Source organism: Oncorhynchus mykiss, unplaced genomic scaffold, assembly GCF_013265735.2.
Source record: "Oncorhynchus mykiss isolate Arlee unplaced genomic scaffold, USDA_OmykA_1.1 un_scaffold_254, whole genome shotgun sequence".
Classification (NCBI taxonomy): Eukaryota; Metazoa; Chordata; class Actinopteri; order Salmoniformes; family Salmonidae; genus Oncorhynchus; species Oncorhynchus mykiss.
In genome coordinates this window covers 239949-260000 of record NW_023493711.1, presented here as the reverse complement: position 1 = coordinate 260000, position 20052 = coordinate 239949, and the positions used below count along the sequence as shown (strand labels likewise).

Genomic DNA, 20052 nt, shown 5'->3' with positions numbered 1-20052 from the left:
TGTGTGTGTTTATATCTGAGAGAGAGAGAGAGGTGTGTGTGTTTATATCTGATGGGGAGCTGAGAGAGAGAGAGGTGTGTGTGTTTATATCTGATGGGGAGCTGAGAGAGAGAGAGAGGTGTATGTGTTTATATCTGAGAGAGAGAGAGAGGTGTATGTGTTTATATCTGAGAGAGAGAGAGAGAGAGAGGTGTATGTGTTTATATCTGAGGGGGAGCAGAGGGAGGGAGGGAGAGATAGAGAGAGAGAGAGAGGTGTATGTGTTTATATCTGAGGGAGAGCGAGAGAGAGAGGTGTATGTGTTTATACAGTGCCTTGCGAAAGTATTCGGCCCCCTTGAACTTTGCGATCTTTTGCCACATTTCAGGCTTCAAACATAAAGATAAAGATAATAAAACTGTATTTTTTTGTGAAGAATCAACAACAAGTGGGACACAATCATGAAGTGGAACGACATTTATTGGATATTTCAAACTTCTTTAACAAATCAAAAACTGAAAAATTGGGCGTGCAAAATTATTCAGCCCCCTTAAGTTAATACTTTGTAGCGCCACCTTTTGCTGCGATTACAGCTGTAAGTCGCTTGGGGTATGTCTCTATCAGTTTTGCACATCGAGAGACTGACATTTTTTCCCATTCCTCCTTGCAAAGCTCAAGCTCAGTGAGGTTGGATGGAGAGCATTTGTGAACAGCAGTTTTCAGTTCTTTCCACAGATTCTCGATTGGATTCAGGTCTGGACTTTGACTTGGCCATTCTAACACCTGGATATGTTTATTTTTGAACCATTCCATTGTAGATTTTGCTTTATGTTTTGGATCATTGTCTTGTTGGAAGACAAATCTCCATCCCAGTCTCAGGTCTTTTGCAGACTCCATCAGGTTTTCTTCCAGAATGGTCCTGTATTTGGCTCCATCCATCTTCCCATCAATTTTAACCATCTTCCCTGTCCCTGCTGAAGAAAAGCAGGCCCAAACCATGATGCTGCCACCACCATGTTTGACAGTGAGGATGGTGTGTTCAGGGTGATGAGCTGTGTTGCTTTTACGCCAAACATAACGTTTTGCATTGTTGCCAAAAAGTTCAATTTTGGTTTCATCTGACCAGAGCACCTTCTTCCACATGTTTGGTGTGTCTCCCAGGTGGCTTGTGGCAAACTTTAAGCAACACTTTTTATGGATATCTTTAAGAAATGGCTTTCTTCTTGCCACTCTTCCATAAAGGCCAGATTTATGCAATATACGACTGATTGTTGTCCTATGGCCAGAGTCTCCCACCTCAGCTGTAGATCTCTGCAGTTCATCCAGAGTGATCATGGGCCTCTTGGCTGCATCTCTGATCAGTCTTCTCCTTGTATGAGCTGAAAGTTTAGAGGGACGGCCAGGTCTTGGTAGATTTGCAGTGGTCTGATACGCCTTCCATTTCAATATTATCGCTTGCACAGTGCTCCTTTGGATGTTTAAAGCTTGGGAAATCTTTTTGTATCCAAATCCGGCTTTAAACTTCTTCACAACAGTATCTCGGACCTGCCTGGTGTGTTCCTTGTTCTTCATGATGCTCTCTGCGCTTTTAACGGACCTCTGAGACTATCACAGTGCAGGTGCATTTATACGGAGACTTGATTACACACAGGTGGATTGTATTTATCATCAATAGTCATTTAGGTCAACATTGGATCATTCAGAGATACTCACTGACCTTCTGGAGAGAGTTTGCTGCACTGAAAGTAAAGGGTCTGAATAATTTTGCACGCCCAATCTTTCAGTTTTTGATTTGTTAAAAAAGTTTGAAATATCCAATAAATGTCGTTCCACTTCACGATTGTGTCCCACTTGTTGTTGATTCTTCACAAAAAAATACAGTTTTATATCTTTATGTTTGAAGCCTGAAATGTGGCAAAAGGTCGCAAAGTTCAAGGGGGCCGAATACTTTCGCAAGGCACTGTATCTGAGGGGGAGCAGAGGGAGGGAGGGAGGGAGGGAGGGAGAGAGAGAGAGAGACACAGAGAGAGAGAGAGAGACACAGAGAGAGAGAGAGTGTATGTGTGTCTGCGTGTATGTGTGTCTGCGTGTATGTGTGTCTGCGTGTATGTGTGTGTACATAGTGATTAAAAAAAGCCTTGAGACAATTGAGACATGGATTGTGTATGTGTGCCATTCAGAGGGTGAATGGGAAAGAGAAAAGATGTAAGTGTCTTTGAACGGGGGTAGGTAGTAGGTACCAGGCGCACCGGTTTGTGGCAAGAACTGCAACGCTGCTGGGGTTTTTTCACGCTCAACAGTTTCCTTTGTGTATCAAGAATGGTCCACCACCCAAAGGACATCCAGACAACTTGACACAACTGTGGGAAGCATTGGACTCAAATAGGCCAGCTTCCATGTGGAACGCTTTCGACACCTTGTAGTGTCCAGGTATTAACAGACAGGTTGAAGCCTGCTTCACAGGTTCGCTAAGCTGCTAGCCATCAAAATCTAATCAAATGTATTTATAAAGCCCTTCGTACATCAGCTGATATCTCAAAGTGTTGTACAGAAACCCAGCCTAAAACCCCAAACAGCAAGCAATGCAGGTGTAGAAGCACGGTGGCTAGGAAAAACTCTCTAGAAAGGCCAAAACCTAGGAAGAAACCTAGAGAGGAACCAGGCTATGTGGGGTGGCCAGTCCTCTTCTGGCTGTGCCGGGTGGAGATTATAACAGAACATGGCCAAGATGTTAAAATGTTCATAAATGACCAGCATGGTCCAATAATAATAAAGCAGAACAGTTGAAACTGGAGCAGCAGCACGGCCAGGTGGACTGGGGACAGCAAGGAGTCATCATGTCAGGTATCACCATAATTTGCAAATAAATTCATTAAAAATCCTACAATGTGATTTTCTGGATTTTTTTTTCTTCTCATTTTGTCTGTCATAGTTGAAGTGTACCTATGATGAAAATTACAGGCCTCATCTTTTTAAGTGGGAGAACTTGCACAATTGGTGGCTGACTAAATACTTTTTTGCACCACTGTATCTACTACACTTTGTTTGGGGACAAACCGGATCACTCAGAGTTCCAATGCTGTAGTTGTTTGATTGAGGAGGCTTCCTTGATCACGCAGGTCGCCAGCTTACGTCACAAGCCGTGGAAGCCGAAGACAGAGGATTCCCACCAAGCAGTGGGACATTCCCAACGAGAGGCCCAGAGTGAATACGAACAACAAAAAGTTCTGCAACACTTAACACAAGATGGCGCCGACAGAGACGGTCGCCTCGCCTCGCGTCCTTAGGAAACTATGCAGTATTTAGTTGTTTTATTTATTATTTCTTACCCCAGGAAATCTGATGTCTAATTACATACAGCCGGGAAGAACTATTGGATATAAGAGCAACGTCAACTTACCAACATTACGACCAGGAATACGACTTTCCCGAAGTGGATCCTCTGTTTGGATCACCACCCAGGACAATGGATCGGATCCCAGAAGCCGACCCAAAACAACGGCGCCGCAGAAGGGGCAGACCGTACATGTGCCCATCGCCCTCCGGTCCCGAGTATACTACTCGCCAATGGCCAGTCATTTGACAACAAGGATGGCCAAAATCCGAGCAAGGGTTGCCTTCCCAGAGAGACATCAGAGATTGTAACATCCTCTGTTTCACAGAAACATGACTCACTCAGGATATGTTGTCAGAATCGGTTCAGCCACCGGGCTTCTCCATGAATCGCGCCGACAGAGATAAACACCTCTCTGGGAAGAAGAAGGGCGGGGGTGTATGCTTCATGATTAACGACTCATGGTGTAATCATAACAACACACAACACACTCAAGTCCTTCTGCTCACCCGACCTAGAATTGCTTACAATCAAATTCCAGTCATTTTACCTACCAAGGGAATTCTCGTCAGTTATCATCACAGCTGTGTACGTTCCCCCTCAAGCAGACACCACGACGACCCCCAAGGACCTACAAGGAACTTCACTGGACTCTGGAAAACATGCATTTGTGGGAGGCTGCATTTATTGTAGCTGGGGATTTTAACAAAGCAAATTTGAGAACAAGCAACCTAAATTCTATCAGAATATTGATTGTAGTACTCGCGGGGGTAATACACTCGATCACTGCTACTCTAACTTCCGTGATGCATACAAAACTCTCCCCCGCCCTCCCTTCGCTAAATCCGACCACGACGCCATCAAGCTCTTACCGTCTAATAGGCAGAAACTCAAACGTGATGTACCAGTGACTAGAACTATTCAACGCTGGTCTGACCAATCGGAATCCACGCTTCAAGATTGTTTTGATCACGAGGACTGGGATACGTTCCGATCAGTCTCAGAGAATAATATCGATCTATACGCTGACTCTGTGAGTGAGTTTATTAGGAAGTGTTTAGGAGATGTTGTACCCACTGTGACAATTAAAACCTAGCCTAACCAGAAACCGTGGACAGATGGCGGCATTCACACAAAACTGAAAGTGTGAACCACTTCATTTAACCATGGAAAGAGGTCTGGGAATATGGCTGAATAGAAACAGTGTAGTTATTATTCCCTCCGCAAGGCAATCAAACAAGCAAAATGCCTGTACAGGGACAAAGTGGAGTCAATGGCTCAGACACGAGACGTATGTGGCAGGGTCAACAGGAAATCACAGACTACAAAAATATGTGTTTACAGACATATTATATCGCTTCCTATCCCAGTTTGCTGTCCACACATGCTTCAAGATGGTCACCATTGTCCCTGGACCCAGGAAGGCAAACAGAACTGAACTAAATGACTACCGCCCCGTAGCACTCACTTCTGTCATCATGAAGTGCTTTGAGAGACTAGTCAAGGAGACCATATGACCTCCACCCTACCTGACACCCTAGAACCACTTCAGTTTGCATACCGCCCCAACGGCTCCAACTCTAACCCCTAACCCTGCTCTCTGTCTGCTACAGTAGTGTGGATCGTATCCAGCAGCTGAGGAGAGAGTACCAGCAGGTCTGCAGAGAGGGACCAGCGCCAGTCTATGAAGAGATAGAGACCAGACAAAGAGGACCTGAGTACAACCAACACAAGGTGAGTAGCATTGTGACTCATAACCAACACAAAGTAAGTATCATTGTGACTCATAACCAACACAAAGTGAGTATCACTGTGACTCATAACCAACACAAAGTGAGTAGCACTGTGACTCATAACCAACACAAAGTGAGTAGCACTGTGACTCATAACCAACACAAAGTGAGTATCATTGTGACTCATAACCAACACAAAGTGAGTAGCACTGTGACTCATAACCAACACAAAGTGAGTATCACTGTGACTCATAACCAACACAAAGTGAGTAGCACTGTGACTCATAACCAACACAAAGTGAGTAGCACTGTGACTCATAACCAACACAAAGTGAGTAGCACTGTGACTCATAACCAACACAAAGTGAGTATCACTGTGACTCATAACCAACACAAAGTGAGTAGCACTGTGACTCATAACCAACACAAAGTGAGTAGCACTGTGACTCATAACCAACACAAAGTGAGTAGCACTGTGACTCATAACCAACACAAAGTGAGTATCACTGTGACTCATAACCAACACACAGTGAGTAGCACTGTGACTCATAACCAACACAAAGTGAGTATCACTGTGACTCATAACCAACACAAGGTGAGTAGCATTGTGACTCATAACCAACACACAGTGAGTAGCATGTGAGTATCCGTGTCGTCGTTCAGCCGCGACTCGGTGAAACATAAGATATTACAGTTTTTAATGTCCCGTTGGTACGATAGTTTCATTCGTAGATCATCCAGTTTATTCTCCAGTGATTGGCACGTTGGCCAATAGGACGAATGGTAGAAGCGGGTTACCCACTTGCAGATGAATTCTCACAAGGCACCCCCCGACCTCCTCACCCTGTGTTTCCGTCTTGGGCCTGGTCTCGGGGAAGTAGAATATCTTGTCAATAATCGCTGTTCTGATGTTCAGAATCTCTTTTCGGTCATAAGAGACGGGTTGCAGCGACATTATGTACAAAACAAGTTACAAACAATGCGAAGAGACAAACGACATAACGCAGTTGGTTAGGAGCCCTTAAAACGTCAGCCATCCCCCCTCTGGCGCCATTATCACTAATGGTGGACATCTCGAAGCAGGTGGAGACAACAGACTGGGAGAGATTGAATATATTCGTAAACACTTCAGCCAGCTGGTCTGCACGTGCTCTGAGGACGGATGCAATACGTTTCTGGAAATACAAAAGGAAACTGTAGCAATGGAGCTGATTCACTTGGAGCTGATTCACTTGGAACTGATTCACTTGGAGCTGATTCACTTGGAGCTGATTCATTCACTCTGAACAGTAGAAAAGGGAACAATACCTTGGAGCTGATTCACTTGGAGCTGATTCACTTGGAGCTGATTCACTTGGAGCTGATTCATTCACTCTGAACAGTAGAAAAGGGAACAATACCTTGGAGCTGATTCACTTGGAGCTGATTCACTTGGAGCTGATTCATTCACTCTGAACAGTAGAAAAGGGAACAACACCTTGGAGCTGATTCACTTAGAGCTGATTCACTTGGAGCTGATTCACTTGTAGCTGATTCATTCACTCTGAACAGTAGAAAAGGGAACAATACCTTGGAGCTGATTCACTTGGAGCTGATTCACTTGGAGCTGATTCATTCACTCTGAACAGTAGAAAATGGAACAATTCCTTGGAGCTAATTCATTTGAAGCTGATTCACTTGGAGCAGATTCACATGGAGCTGATTCACTTGGAGCTGATTCCCTTTAGCTGATTCATTCACTCTGAACAGTAGAAAAGGGAACAATACCTTGGAGCTGATTCACTTGGAGCTGATTCACTTGGAGCTGATTCCCTTTAGCTGATTCATTCACTCTGAACAGTAGAAAAGGGAACAATACCTTGGAGCTGATTCACTTGCTGATTCACTTGGAGCTGATTCATTCACTCTGAACAGTAGACTTGAAGTGTAATTCTGAAAAGAACAGCAGCTGTGTTGTGAGTGGCTGTGTGAATGGCTTCCTTTGTTGCTAAGAGATGCTGAATGGTAATTTTGTTCCACGGGTTTTCAAGCTGCGGAGATGTACTGTGGCCCTTTGAGAGAGTTCAGTTCCCCCTTCGTCCCAAATGTGGCATCCTATTCCCTATATAGTGCACTACTTTTGACCAGGGTCCATATGGCCTATGTGGGAATTAGGGTGCCATTTGAGATGCATTGAAAGGCGTCGGTTGTTAGAGGGTTTTGGGGAAAGGCCATTATTACTTTGATTGGTACATAAAACCAACAACACTTGAGATATAATTGAAGGCTGCTTGTGTATCTATATTGATTTGTGAGGAGCAGTCGCCTCCTCGGTTGACCTTGGCCTGACAGAAAGGGTAGAGTGTCGTGTCTCAAATGGCTCCCTATCCCCTATATAGTGCACTACTTTAGACAAGAGCCCTATGGAACCCTATTCCCTATATAGTGCACTACTTTAGACCAGAGCCCTATTCCCTATATAGTGCACTACTTTAGACCAGAGCCCTATTCCCTATATAGTGCACTACTTTAGACAAGAGCCCTATGGAACCCTATCCCCTATAGAATGCACTACTTTAGACAAGAGCCCTATTGACCCCTGTTCCCTATATAGTGCACTACTTTAAACAAGAGCCCTATGGAACCCTATTCCCTATATAGTGCACTACTTTAAACAAGAGCCCTATGGAACCCTATTCCCTATAGAATGCACTACTTTAGACAAGAGCCCTATGGAACCCTATCCCCTATATAGTGCACTACTTTAGACAAGAGCCCTATGGAACCCTATTCCCTATAGAATGCACTAATTTAGACAAGAGCCCTATGGAACCCTATTCCCTATATAGTGCACTAATTTAGACAAGAGCCCTATGGAACCCTATTCCCTATATAGTGCACTACTTTAGACAAGAGCCCTATGGAACCCTATTCCCTATAGAATGCACTAATTTAGACAAGAGCCCTATGGAACCCTATCCCCTATAGAATGCACTAATTTTGACTTGCCTCATGTGCCAGTCTACTGCCCTATTGGCTCTTGTCTAAAGTAGTGCACTATATAGGGAATAGTGAGCCATTTGGGAAGCTGACAGAGAGGGTAGGTAGGGTGACCATAGTTGGAGGGGGATTTATTTTTTAACTGTAATTTTAGTGTGATAATCTGCCCTCTTGATCAGCGTGCGGTCCTGATGAGATTAGAAGTCTGGATAATTCATTTTCTGACTGATTTTCTGCTTAATTGACTTAAATAGCCTTTTCTGAGAAAGGAGGCAGGGAGGGAGGGGGATGGATGGATGGAGGCAGGGTGGGAGGGAGGGATGGAGGCAGGGAGGGAGAGAGAGAGAGAGAGGGAGGGGGATGGATGGAGGCAGGGAGGGAGGGAGAGAGAGAGAGGGAGGGGGATGGATGGAGGTAGGGAGGGAGGGAGCAGCAGGGTTCCTGATGTAGTGTTACTCATGTTAGCTTTCTCTCCCTCCCTCCATTCCTACCTCCCTCCCTCCCTACCTACCTACCTCCCTCCCTCCCTCCCTCCCTACCTACCTACCTACCTACCTACCTACCTCCATACCTACCTACCTCCCTACCTCCCTACCTACCTACCTCTCTCCCTCCATCCCTCCCTCCCAACTTCTCTCCCTCCCCCCTCCCTCCCTACCTCCCTCCCTCCCTCCCTACCTCACCCCCTCCATCCCTCCCTCCCTACCTCCCTCCATCCCTCCCTCCCTACCTACCTACCTCCCTCCATCCCTACCTCCCTCCCTCCCTCTCTCCCTCCCTCCCTCCCTCCCTCCCTCCCTCCCTCCCTCCCTACCTACCTACCTACCTACCTACCTACCTACCTACCTACCTACCTACCTCCCTCCCTCCCTCCCTCCCACTATCCATCCCTCCCTAATTCCCTCCCTCCCTCCATCCTTACCTCCCTCCCTCCCTCCCTCCATCCATCCCTCCCTACTTCCATCCATCCCTCCCTCCCTATCTACCTACCTCCCTCCATCCCTACCTCCCTACCTACCTACCTCTCTCCCTCCATCCCTCCCTCCCAACACCCCTCCATCCCTCCCTCCCCCCTCCCTCCCTACCTCCCTCCCTCCCTACCTCACCCCCTCCATCCCTCCCTCCCTACCTCCCTCCATCCCTCCCTCCCTACCTACCTACCTCCCTCCATCCATCCATCCCTCCCTCCCTCCCTCCCTCCCTCCCTCCCTCCCTCCCTCCCTCCCTACCTCCCTCCCTCCCTCCCTCCATCCATCCCTCCCTCCCTCCCTCCATCCCTCCCTCCCTACCTACCTCCCTCCCTCCCTCCCTCCCTCCCTACCTCCCTCCATCCATCCCTCCCTCCCTCCCTCCCTAATTCCCTCCCTCCCTCCCTCCATCCCTACATCCCTACCTCCCTCCCTCCCTCCCTACCTCCCTACCTGCCTCCCTCCCTAACTCCCTCCATCCATCCCTCCCTACTTCCCTCCCTCCCTCCCTATCTACCTCTCTCCCTCTATCCATCCCTCTCTACCTCCCTCCCTCCCTAATTCCCTCCCTCCCTCCCTCCCTCCCTCCCTTCAACATGTAATACTAATGGCTTATCCACCAGGATGCCAGGAAGCTCCTCCATGCCAGCCAGCTCCTCCATGCCAGCCAGCTCCTCCATGCCAGCCAGCTCCTCCATGCCAGCCAGCTCCTCCATGCCAGCCAGCTCCTCCATGCCAACTCCAGATGATAATATATGTATGAGGTGTTGTGAGGACATAGAAAGCCATAGGGGCGGCTAGTGCCTGTGTAGTTGACCAAGTGCTAAAACTTCCCAACCAGGAAATGACCAGTCAATACTGTGGTTAGCTGTAAACTGCCTCTTAGATCATAGCACAAGGGTTATGAGAGTATGGGTAGAGGTAATTGTAAAAACCAGCTAGCTAGCTCCGTGGTCGTTAGAGGCCCATGAGGTTTACTCACTCTTCCTCTCTCTCCCCTGTGAATACATATGAGGAGGGGCTGTTTAATCTCCGCCCCACAGGGAGGGCCCCCTATTCCCTATATAGTGACCACAGTCTGCCCCCTATTCCCTATATAGTGACCACAGTCTGCCCCCTATTCCCTATATAGTGACCACAGTCTGCCCCCTATTCCCTATATAGTGACCACAGTCTGCCCCCTATTCCCTATATAGTGACCACAGCCTGCCCCCTATTCCCTATATAGTGACCACAGCCTGCCCCCTATTCCCTATATAGTGACCACAGTCTGCCCCCTATTCCCTCCACTCAGTCCTGAACACATCTGTCTGTCTGTCGGTCGGTCGGTCGGTCGGTCAGTCTGTCTGTCTGTCTCAGTCTCTCTCCTTCCCTCCCCCTCTCCTCTGTCTCAGTCCATCTCCCTCCCCCTCTCCTCTGTCTCAGTCTCTCTCCCTCCCTCCCTCTGTCCTCTGTCTCAGTCCCTCTCCCCCCCTCCCCCCTCTCTCCCTCCCTCTCTCCTCTGTCTCAGTCTCTCTCCCTCCCTCCCTCCTCTCTCCATCCCCCTCTCTCCATCCCCCTCTCCTCTATCTCAGTCCCTTCCTCCTCCCTCCCTCCCTCCCCCTCTCCTCTGTCAGTCTCTCTCCCTCCCTCCCCCCTCTCTCCCTCCGTCTCTGTGCTTGTGATGGAATGACACGATTAACTGCTGTGAGCTCAAGTATGAGTGTCTGCTCGAGCCACTTCACACAGAGGTTGTTGTCAAACACTACCCCCCTCATCACCTCCCTCGCAGGAACATGGAAAGCACGTTACTGATTTAGTTAGTGACTTTGAAACTCAATTGGCATTGATGTGTGGTGATAGGGCACTGAGTGTAGTTCTACACAGGTCACCTTGTCCTTGGGACAGTAGTTAAGGGATATTTATTGCTAAACCCCAGAAGGTATGTAGACTGGGACTGCTGTTTCTATCACTGAAATTCAAACCTCAAACATCATTGTCCCTTTCATATCTCTTAGACTTAACATTGTTTCAGTATGTATAGCTATGGGAGTTTCAGTATGTATCTCTATGGGAGTTTCAGTATGTATAGCTATGGGAGTTTCAGTATGTATCTCTATGGGAGTTTCAGTATGTATAGCTATGGGAGTTTCAGTATGTATCTCTATGGGAGTTTCAGTATGTATAGCTATGGGAGTTTCAGTATGTATCTCTATGGGAGTTTCAGTATGTATCTCTATGGGAGTTTCAGTATGTATCTCTATGGGAGTTTCAGTATGTATCTCTATGGGAGTTTCAGTATGTATCTCTATGGGAGTTTCAGTATGTATCTCTATGGGAGTTTCAGTATGTATAGCTATGGGAGTTTCTGTATGTATAGCTATGGGAGTTTCAGTATGTATAGCTATGGGAGTTTCAGTATGTATAGCTATGGGAGTTTCAGTATGTATAGCTATGGGAGTTTCAGTATGTATAGCTATGGGAGTTTCAGTATGTATCTCTATGGGAGTTTCAGTATGTATCTCTATGGGAGTTTCAGTATGTATCTCTATGGGAGTTTCAGTATGTGTATCTATGGGAGTTTCAGTATGTATCTCTATGGGAGTTTCAGTATGTATAGCTATGGGAGTTTCTGTATGTATAGCTATGGGAGTTTCAGTATGTATAGCTATGGGAGTTTCAGTATGTATAGCTATGGGAGTTTCAGTATGTATAGCTATGGGAGTTTCAGTATGTATAGCTATGGGAGTTTCAGTATGTATCTCTATGGGAGTTTCAGTATGTATCTCTATGGGAGTTTCAGTATGTATAGCTATGGGAGTTTCAGTATGTATAGCTATGGGAGTTTCAGTATGTATAGCTATGGGAGTTTCAGTATGTATAGCTATGGGAGTTTCAGTATGTATAGCTATGGGAGTTTCAGTATGTATAGCTATGGGAGTTTCAGTATGTATAGCTATGGGAGTTTCAGTATGTATCTCTATGGGAGTTTCAGTATGTATCTCTATGGGAGTTTCAGTATGTGTATCTATGGGAGTTTCAGTATGTATCTCTATGGGAGTTTCAGTATGTATCTGTATGGGAGTTTCAGTATGTATAACTATGGGAGTTTCAGTATGTATCTCCATGGGAGTTTCAGTATGTATAACTATGGGAGTTTCAGTATGTATCTCTATGGGAGTTTCAGTATGTATATGTATGGGAGTTTCAGTATGTATAACTATGGGAGTTTCAGTATGTATAGCTATGGGAGTTTCAGTATGGATAAATATGGGAGTTTCAGTATGTATCTCTATGGGAGTTTCAGTATGTATCTCTATGGGAGTTTCAGTATGTGTATCTATGGGAGTTTCAGTATGTATCTCTATGGGAGTTTCAGTATGTATCTGTATGGGAGTTTCAGTATGTATAACTATGGGAGTTTCAGTATGTATCTCCATGGGAGTTTCAGTATGTATAACTATGGGAGTTTCAGTATGTATCTCTATGGGAGTTTCAGTATGTATCTCTATGGGAGTTTCAGTATGTATCTCTATGGTAGTTTCAGTATGTATCTCTATGGGAGTTTCAGTATGTATCTCTATGGTAGTTTCTGTATGGATAACTATGGGAGTTTCAGTATGTATCTCTATGGTAGTTTCAGTATGGATAACTATGGGAGTTTCAGTATGGATAACTATGGGAGTTTCAGTATGTATCTCTATGGGAGTTTCAGTATGTATCTCTATGGTAGTTTCTGTATGGATAACTATGGTAGTTTCAGTATGGATAACTATGGTAGTTTCAGTATGGATAACTATGGTAGTTTCAGTATGGATAACTATGGTAGTTTCAGTATGTATCTCTATGGTAGTTTCTGTATGGATAACTATGGTAGTTTCAGTATGTATCTCTATGGTAGTTTCAGTATGTATCTCTATGGTAGTTTCTGTATGGATAACTATGGTAGTTTCAGTATGTATCTCTATGGTAGTTTCTGTATGTATAGCTATGGGAGTTTCAGTATGGATAACTATGGTAGTTTCAGTATGGATAACTATGGTAGTTTCAGTATGGATAACTATGGGAGTTTCAGTATGGATAACTATGGGAGTTTCAGTATGGATAACTATGGGAGTTTCAGTATGGATAACTATGGGAGTGGCTGTAGGATGTATGGGGCAATAGGAATTTCTATAGACAGACATTTCTGATTGATGTAGTGGAATATGCTGTTCTAGATAAATGGTTGTTCTGTAAATCACGTGTTCTGCTCAGCTTTTCCCTTCTGGACTGGGGAATAGAAGGATATAATGTTAGGTAGTGTAGCTAGAGGCAGGGCGTTCCTTCTACATGTATCCTTCTCTGACAGGCAGTCTCCTAGCTAGACAAAATATGGTTCAATCCCAATCGGCTCTCTTCTCCTCCTCCCGCCTGACCCTTCGATGTTTGCATGTCTGTAAGGTGGAAGAAATATGGTTCAATCCCAATCTGCTCTCCTCTCCTCCTCCCGCCTGACCCTTCGATGTTTGCATGTCTGTAAGGTGGAAGAAATATGGTTCAATCCCAATCTGCTCTCCTCTCCTCTCCTCCTCCTCCCTGACCCTTCGATGTTTGCATGTCTGTAAGGTGGAAGAAATATGGTTCAATCCCAATCTGCTCTCCTCTCCTCCTCCCCCCTGACCCTTCGATGTTTGCATGTCTGTAAGGTGGAAGAAATATGGTTCAATCCCAATCTGCTCTCCTCTCCTCTCCTCCTCCTCCCTGACCCTTCGATGTTTGCATGTCTGTAAGGTGGAAGAAATATGGTTCAATCCCAATCTGCTCTCCTCTCCTCTCCTCCTCCTCCCTGACCCTTCGATGTTTGCATGTTTGTAAGGTGGAAGAAATATGGTTCAATCCCAATCTGCTCTCCTCTCCTCTCCTCCTCCTCCCTGACCCTTCGATGTTTGCATGTCTGTCAGGTGGAAGAAATACGGTGGAAACTCCACCACTTCGCTGCTGTAGATCTGTCCACACCCTTTCTGCAAACACTGGAGGTTTCGGACCAAGCTGAAGGGGTAGAGCGGGAATTTGGACTGGATGTAGGGAACGGTGCTGTACTTGTGTCTGATTCTGTGGAGTCTTCATGTGCAATGTAATCCACAAGCTTTTCTTTCCTCTGAATGCAACGACAGAGCAGAACAGTGAGCCAAGTCCAATACCCTTCGTTTGGTTTGGCCTCAGAACAGTCCAGAGACAACCTGCTATTAATATAGACTCCTCTGCATGGGCTGAACTGAGTCCCAAATGGCACCCTATTCCCCATGTAGTGCACTGCTTTTAACCAGGGCCCTATGGCACCCTATTCCCTATGTAGTGCACTGCTTTTAACCAGGGCCCTATGGCACCCTATTCCCTATGTAGTGCACTGCTTTTAACCAGGGCCCTATGGCACCCTATTCCCTATGTAGTGCACTGCTTTTAACCAGAGCCCTATGGAACCCTATTCCCTATGTAGTGCACTGCTTTTAACCAGGGCCCTATGACACCCTACTCCCTATGTAGTGCACTGCTTTTAACCAGAGCCCTATGGAACCCTATTCCCTATGTAGTGCACTGCTTTTAACCAGGGCCCTATGGCACCCTATTCCCTATGTAGTGCACTGCTTTTAACCAGGGCCCTATGGCACCCTATTCCCTATGTAGTGCACTGCTTTTAACCAGGGCCCTATGACACCCTACTCCCTATGTAGTGCACTGCTTTTAACCAGGGCCCTATGACACCCTACTCCCTATGTAGTGCACTGCTTTTAACCAGGGCCCTATGACACCCTACTCCCTATGTAGTGCACTGCTTTTAACCAGGGCCCTATGACACCCTACTCCCTATGTAGTGCACTGCTTTTAACCAGGGCCCTATGACACCCTACTCCCTATGTAGTGCACTGCTTTTAACCAGGGCCCTATGGGCTATGTAGGGAATAGGGTGCTATTTGAGATTCCGCCGTGGACTCTCATCTCGTGTTTAACAATAATACAGTATGACGTTGTTGTAATACCAACGACCTTAGAAGAGATGAGATACTCGTGTTGAAACAAGCCGCGTTGGTCCTGGCCCGGCCTCAGTGCAGGACAACACACCTCCTGATTCTTAAACATCTCTCTTCTATTATGTCTTCTTTACGTTGAACCCCATTAGCTGATGTCTGCACGGGCATTTCTGTTGTTGTTGTTGGGTTTTTATTTTATTTTATTAGGATCACCATTAGCTGTTGCAAAAGCAGCAGCTACTCTTCCACAGAACACAGAACACAGAACACAGAACACACGGAACACGGAACACAAAACACACGGAACACAGAACACAAAACACAGAACACAGAACACAGAACACAAAACACAAAACACAAAACACAGAACACAAAACACAAAACACAAAACACAGAACACAGAACACAGAACACAAAACACAAAACACAGAACACAGAACACAGAACACAAAACACAAAACACAGAACACAGAACACAGAACACAAAACACAGAACACAGAACACAAAACACAAAACACAGAACACAGAACACAGAACACAGAACACAAAACACAAAACACAAAACACAAAACACAGAACACAGAACACAGAACACAGAACACAAAACACAAAACACAGAACACAAAACACAAAACACAAAACACAGAACACAGAACACAAAACACAGAACACAGAACACAGAACACAGAACACAAAACACAAAACACAGAACACAGAACACAGAACACAAAACACAAAACACAAAACACAGAACACAGAACACAGAACACAAAACACAAAACACAGAACACAAAACACAAAACACAAAACACAGAACACAGAACACAGAACACAAAACACAAAACACAGAACACAAAACACAAAACACAGAACACACGGAACACAGAACACACGGAACACGAAACATAATAGACAAGAACAGCTCAAGGACAGAACTAAATAATGTTGTAATTCATTTGTTATTTTTATAACCTTTATTTAACTAGGCAAGTCAGTTAACAACAAATTGTTATTTACAATGACGGCCTACCCCGGCCAAACCCTCACCTAACCCAGACTCCCGATCACTGCTAGTCTTCCTGGGGTCCACAACAGATGCTATAAGTCTGCTAGCTGCTCATTTATGGTGTTTTCACACACAGTTCTGAGCTATAGTTTCCAATCAGAGTTTGATTATTTGTTACATTGTATTTGTTAGTTTGATCCAGGTTGGTTTTCACATTGCCGAATCTCAAACAAACCAAAAATGCCCCGGTGCAGGGTAGTTCTGAAAGATCCGTTGCCATAGAAATGTACCTGGCTACCAGCCACTTTCGTATGACTGGTTAACCCCGAGTTGAACTCAGAGTTGACCAAAGTTACTTGGCTAACTCCTCAAACCTGCTTCGTAGGATACCTCTCAGGACACGTGTCTAGTGTGGTGAAGAGATAGAGTTCTGTGGTGGAATGGAAGTTTCCATTCTGAGGTTCCATAGAATGGAAAGTATTCCAGAAAGTCCCCAGAGTTCTGTTAGCTCAGAAACAGAATATTCATGGTGGTACTGGAGGCCAAATAGGTCCAGTAGAGGAGACCTGAGGGAGAAATGAAGTACAGACTCTCTCTTTCTGGAATGACTGCTAATGAACTATACATGGATCTGTGTCCCAAATGGCCCGCTAGGTACCATGGGTCATTTACTTTCTGAACAGAGCAAAGGCAGGACAGAACGGTCCAGAGGTGGACTTTCCCTGATGCACTGTGGACGTCCTGACAGTCAGTCAGACCGTGATAGGTATAGGGATGAGAGATGGGAGGGACCAAGAGAAAAGAGGGATGGAGAGAGAAGAGGGGAAGGGGAGTGAGGTATCAGGGGAGGGGAGGGGGAGGGGGAGTGAGGTATCAGAGGAGGGGGAGTGAGATCTCAGAGAAGGGGAGGGGGAGTGAGGTATCAGGGCAGGGGGAGTGAGGTCTCAGGGGAGGGGGAGTGAGTTCTCAGGGGAAGGGGAGTGAGGTATCAGAGGAAGGGGGAGTGAGGTCTCAGGGGAAGGGGAGTGAGATCTCAGGGGAAGGGGAGTGAGATATCAGGGGAGGGGGAGTGAGGTCTCAGAGGAATGGGGCGTGAGGTTTCAGAGGAAGGGGAGTGAGGTATCAGGGGAGGGGGAGTGAGGTCTCAGGGGAGGGGAGAGGGAGTGAGGTATCAGGGGAGTGAGGTCTCAGGGGAAGGGGAGTGAGGTCTCAGGGGAGGGGAGGGGGAGTGAGGTATCAGGGCAGGGGGAGTGAGGTCTCATGGGAGGGGAGGGGGAGTGAGGTCTCAGAGGAAGGGGGAGTGAGGTATCAGAGGAAGGGGGAGTGAGGTCTCAGAGGAAGGGGGAGTGAGGTTTCAGAGGAAGGGGAGTGAGGTCTCAGAGGAAGGGGGAGTGAGGTCTCAGAGGAAGGGGAGTGAGATCTCAGGGGAAGGGGAGTGAGGTATCAGAGGAAGGGGGAGTGGGGTCTCAGGGGAAGGGGAGTGAGATCTCAGGGGAAGGGGAGTGAGATATCAGGGGAGGGGGAGTGAGGTCTCGGGGGAGGGGAGGGGGAGTGAGGCATCAGGGGAGTGAGGTCTCAGGGGAAGGGGAGTGAGATCTCAGGGGAAGGGGAGTGAGGTCTCAGGGGAGGTATCAGGGGAGTGAGGTCTCGGGGGAGGGGAGGGGGAGTGAGGCATCAGGGGAGTGAGGTCTCAGGGGAAGGGGAGTGAGGTCTCAGGGGAGGTATCAGGGGAGTGAGGTATCAGGGGAGTGAGGTCTCAGGGGAAGGGGAGTGAGGTCTCAGGGCAGGGGGAGTGAGGTCTCAGGGGAGGGAGAGTGAGGTCTCAGGGGATGGGGATTGAGATCTCAGAGGAAGGGGAGTGAGGCCTCAGGGGAAGGGGAGCGCCGTCTACCCCTCCCTATTGAGCGCGCTGTGTCTGCCCTTCCTTGCTGAGCAGTACATTTCCGTGTGTTCCCGGTCCCGCTGTGCTAAATGTGTTCCCGCCGTGTGCTTCTCTTCCATCTTATCTGATGGAGAACAACTCAACCTCTTGACAGCTCCCAGCTTCCCTGAATGAACTAACATGTCAGCCATGGATACATGGACCCTGTCAGCTAAATGACTTTACCGCATAAAAACTCAGGAGACATCTTGATCCGGATCTCTGTAGCTGTAATATCTCTCACTGGTGTCTGGTTCACTGGAGTCTGGTTCACTGGCATCTGGTTCACTGGAGTCTGGTTCACTGGCGTCTGGTTCACTGGAGTCTGGTTCACTGGCGTCTGGTTCACTGGAGTCTGGTTCACTGGAGTCTGGTTCACTGGAATATGGTTCACTGGAGTCTGGTTCACTGGAGTCTGGTTCACTGGTGTCTGGTTCACTGGCGTCTGGTTCACTGGAGTCTGGTTCACTGGCGTCTGGTTCACTGGCGTCTGGTTCACTGGAGTCTGGTTCACTGGAGTCTGGTTCACTGGAATATGGTTCACTGGAGTCTGGTTCACTGGAGTCTGGTTCACTGGTGTCTGGTTCACTGGCGTCTGGTTCACTGGAGGCTGGTTCACTGGAGTCTGGTTCACTGGAGACTGGTTCACTGGTGTCTGGTTCACTGGAGGCTGGTTCACTGGTGTCTGGTTCACTGACGTCTGGTTCACTGGAGGCTGGTTCACTGGAGTGTGGTTCACTGGAGGCTGGTTCACTGGAGTCTGGTTCACTGGTGGCTGGTTCAACAGAGGGGCAATTGCCAGTTGACTTTCCGCTGGGTCCCTCTGGATCTTGCATTTTGATCTCCTTTAAGTGTTTGGACCCTGTGGTGTTAGATCAGTCTGGTTAGGGTTGGTGTGGTATATCCCTGTGGTGTCAGATCAGTCTGGTTAGGGTTGGTGTGGTATATCCCTGTGGTGTCAGATCAGTCTGGTTAGGGTTGGTGTGGTATATCCCTGTGGTGTCAGATCAGTCTGGTTAGGGTTGGTGTGGTTTGGACCTTGTGGTGTCAGATCAGTCTGGTTAGGGTTGGTGTGGTTTGGACCCTGTGGTGTCAGATCAGTCTGGTTAGGGTTGGTGTGGTTTGGACCCTGTTGTGTCAGACCAGTCTGATTAAGGTTGGTGTGGTTTGGACAATGTGGTGTCAGATCAGTCTGGTTAGGGTTGGTGTGGTATTTCCCTGTGGTGTCATATCAGTCTGGTTAGGGTTGGTGTGGTATATCCCTGTGGTGTTATATCAGTCTGGTTAGGTTGGTGTGGTATATCCCTATGGTGTCAGATGAGCCTGGTTAGGGTTGGTGTGGTTTGGACACTGTGGTGTCAGATCTGCCGTGTTGTTCCTGTGCTAACAACCAACCTTGGCATGGCCTAGCGGGCAGATAGGGACGAGTTTGGGCAGTATCTAACCCATCACAACAAGGCAACAGACAGAGAGAGGTCCTGTGTGCTGCCCTTTGTCCCTGGGCGTGTGGCCCCACCACCATCCTCCTCCCACCCCAGTCACCCAGAGATTACCCAAAATCAGCCATCCAACCATGGGTAATCCCACTTAAAATGTTCTGGAGCTGGCTGAGATGGTAGAACGCCCGGGAGTTTCCTGTGACTGTGACACATAATGCCTGAGTCTAAATGACACACTATTCCTTATTGGGCCTAGTCAGAAGTAGTGCCCTATATAGGGGACAGTCTGCTATTTGGGACGCACACTAATACTGATCCCTGAAACCAAACAGTGTCCATTACTATAATTCCAGATGCATTATCACCCTGGTCTCATGTTTTTATAGGGCCTTGGTCTGGAATGTGTGTTTGGGAGGAAAACAGTGACGTAAGGGAAGTGAGCCTGGTAGACCTGGGTCCTGTCCACTCAGTCAGTCAGCTAGAGGTTAATGGTCAGTCAGTCAGTCAGCTAGAGGTTCTGTCCACTCAGTCAGTCAGCTAGAGGTCCTGTCCACTCAGTCAGTCAGCTAGAGGTTAATGGTCAGTCAGTCAGTCAGCTAGAGGTTCTGTCCACTCAGTCAGTCAGCTAGAGGTCCTGTCCACTCAGTCAGTCAGCTAGAGGTCCTGTCCACTCAGTCAGTCAGCTAGTGGTTAATGGTCAGT

At 47.1% G+C, this 20052-nt stretch overlaps 1 protein-coding gene across 1 annotated transcript in view; it reads left to right on the top strand.

Annotated features, from left to right (window-relative positions):
• LOC110514817 (partitioning defective 3 homolog B) overlaps positions 1-20052 on the top strand; it is a gene marked incomplete at its 5' end in the record, with an annotated part of 172813 nt that overhangs the window by 73182 nt on the left and 79579 nt on the right. Inside the window, one exon of the mRNA XM_036973474.1 lies at positions 4927-5047. Within this exon, the coding sequence (XP_036829369.1) occupies positions 4927-5047 (121 nt within the window). The remainder of the gene's footprint in view (positions 1-4926; positions 5048-20052) is intronic.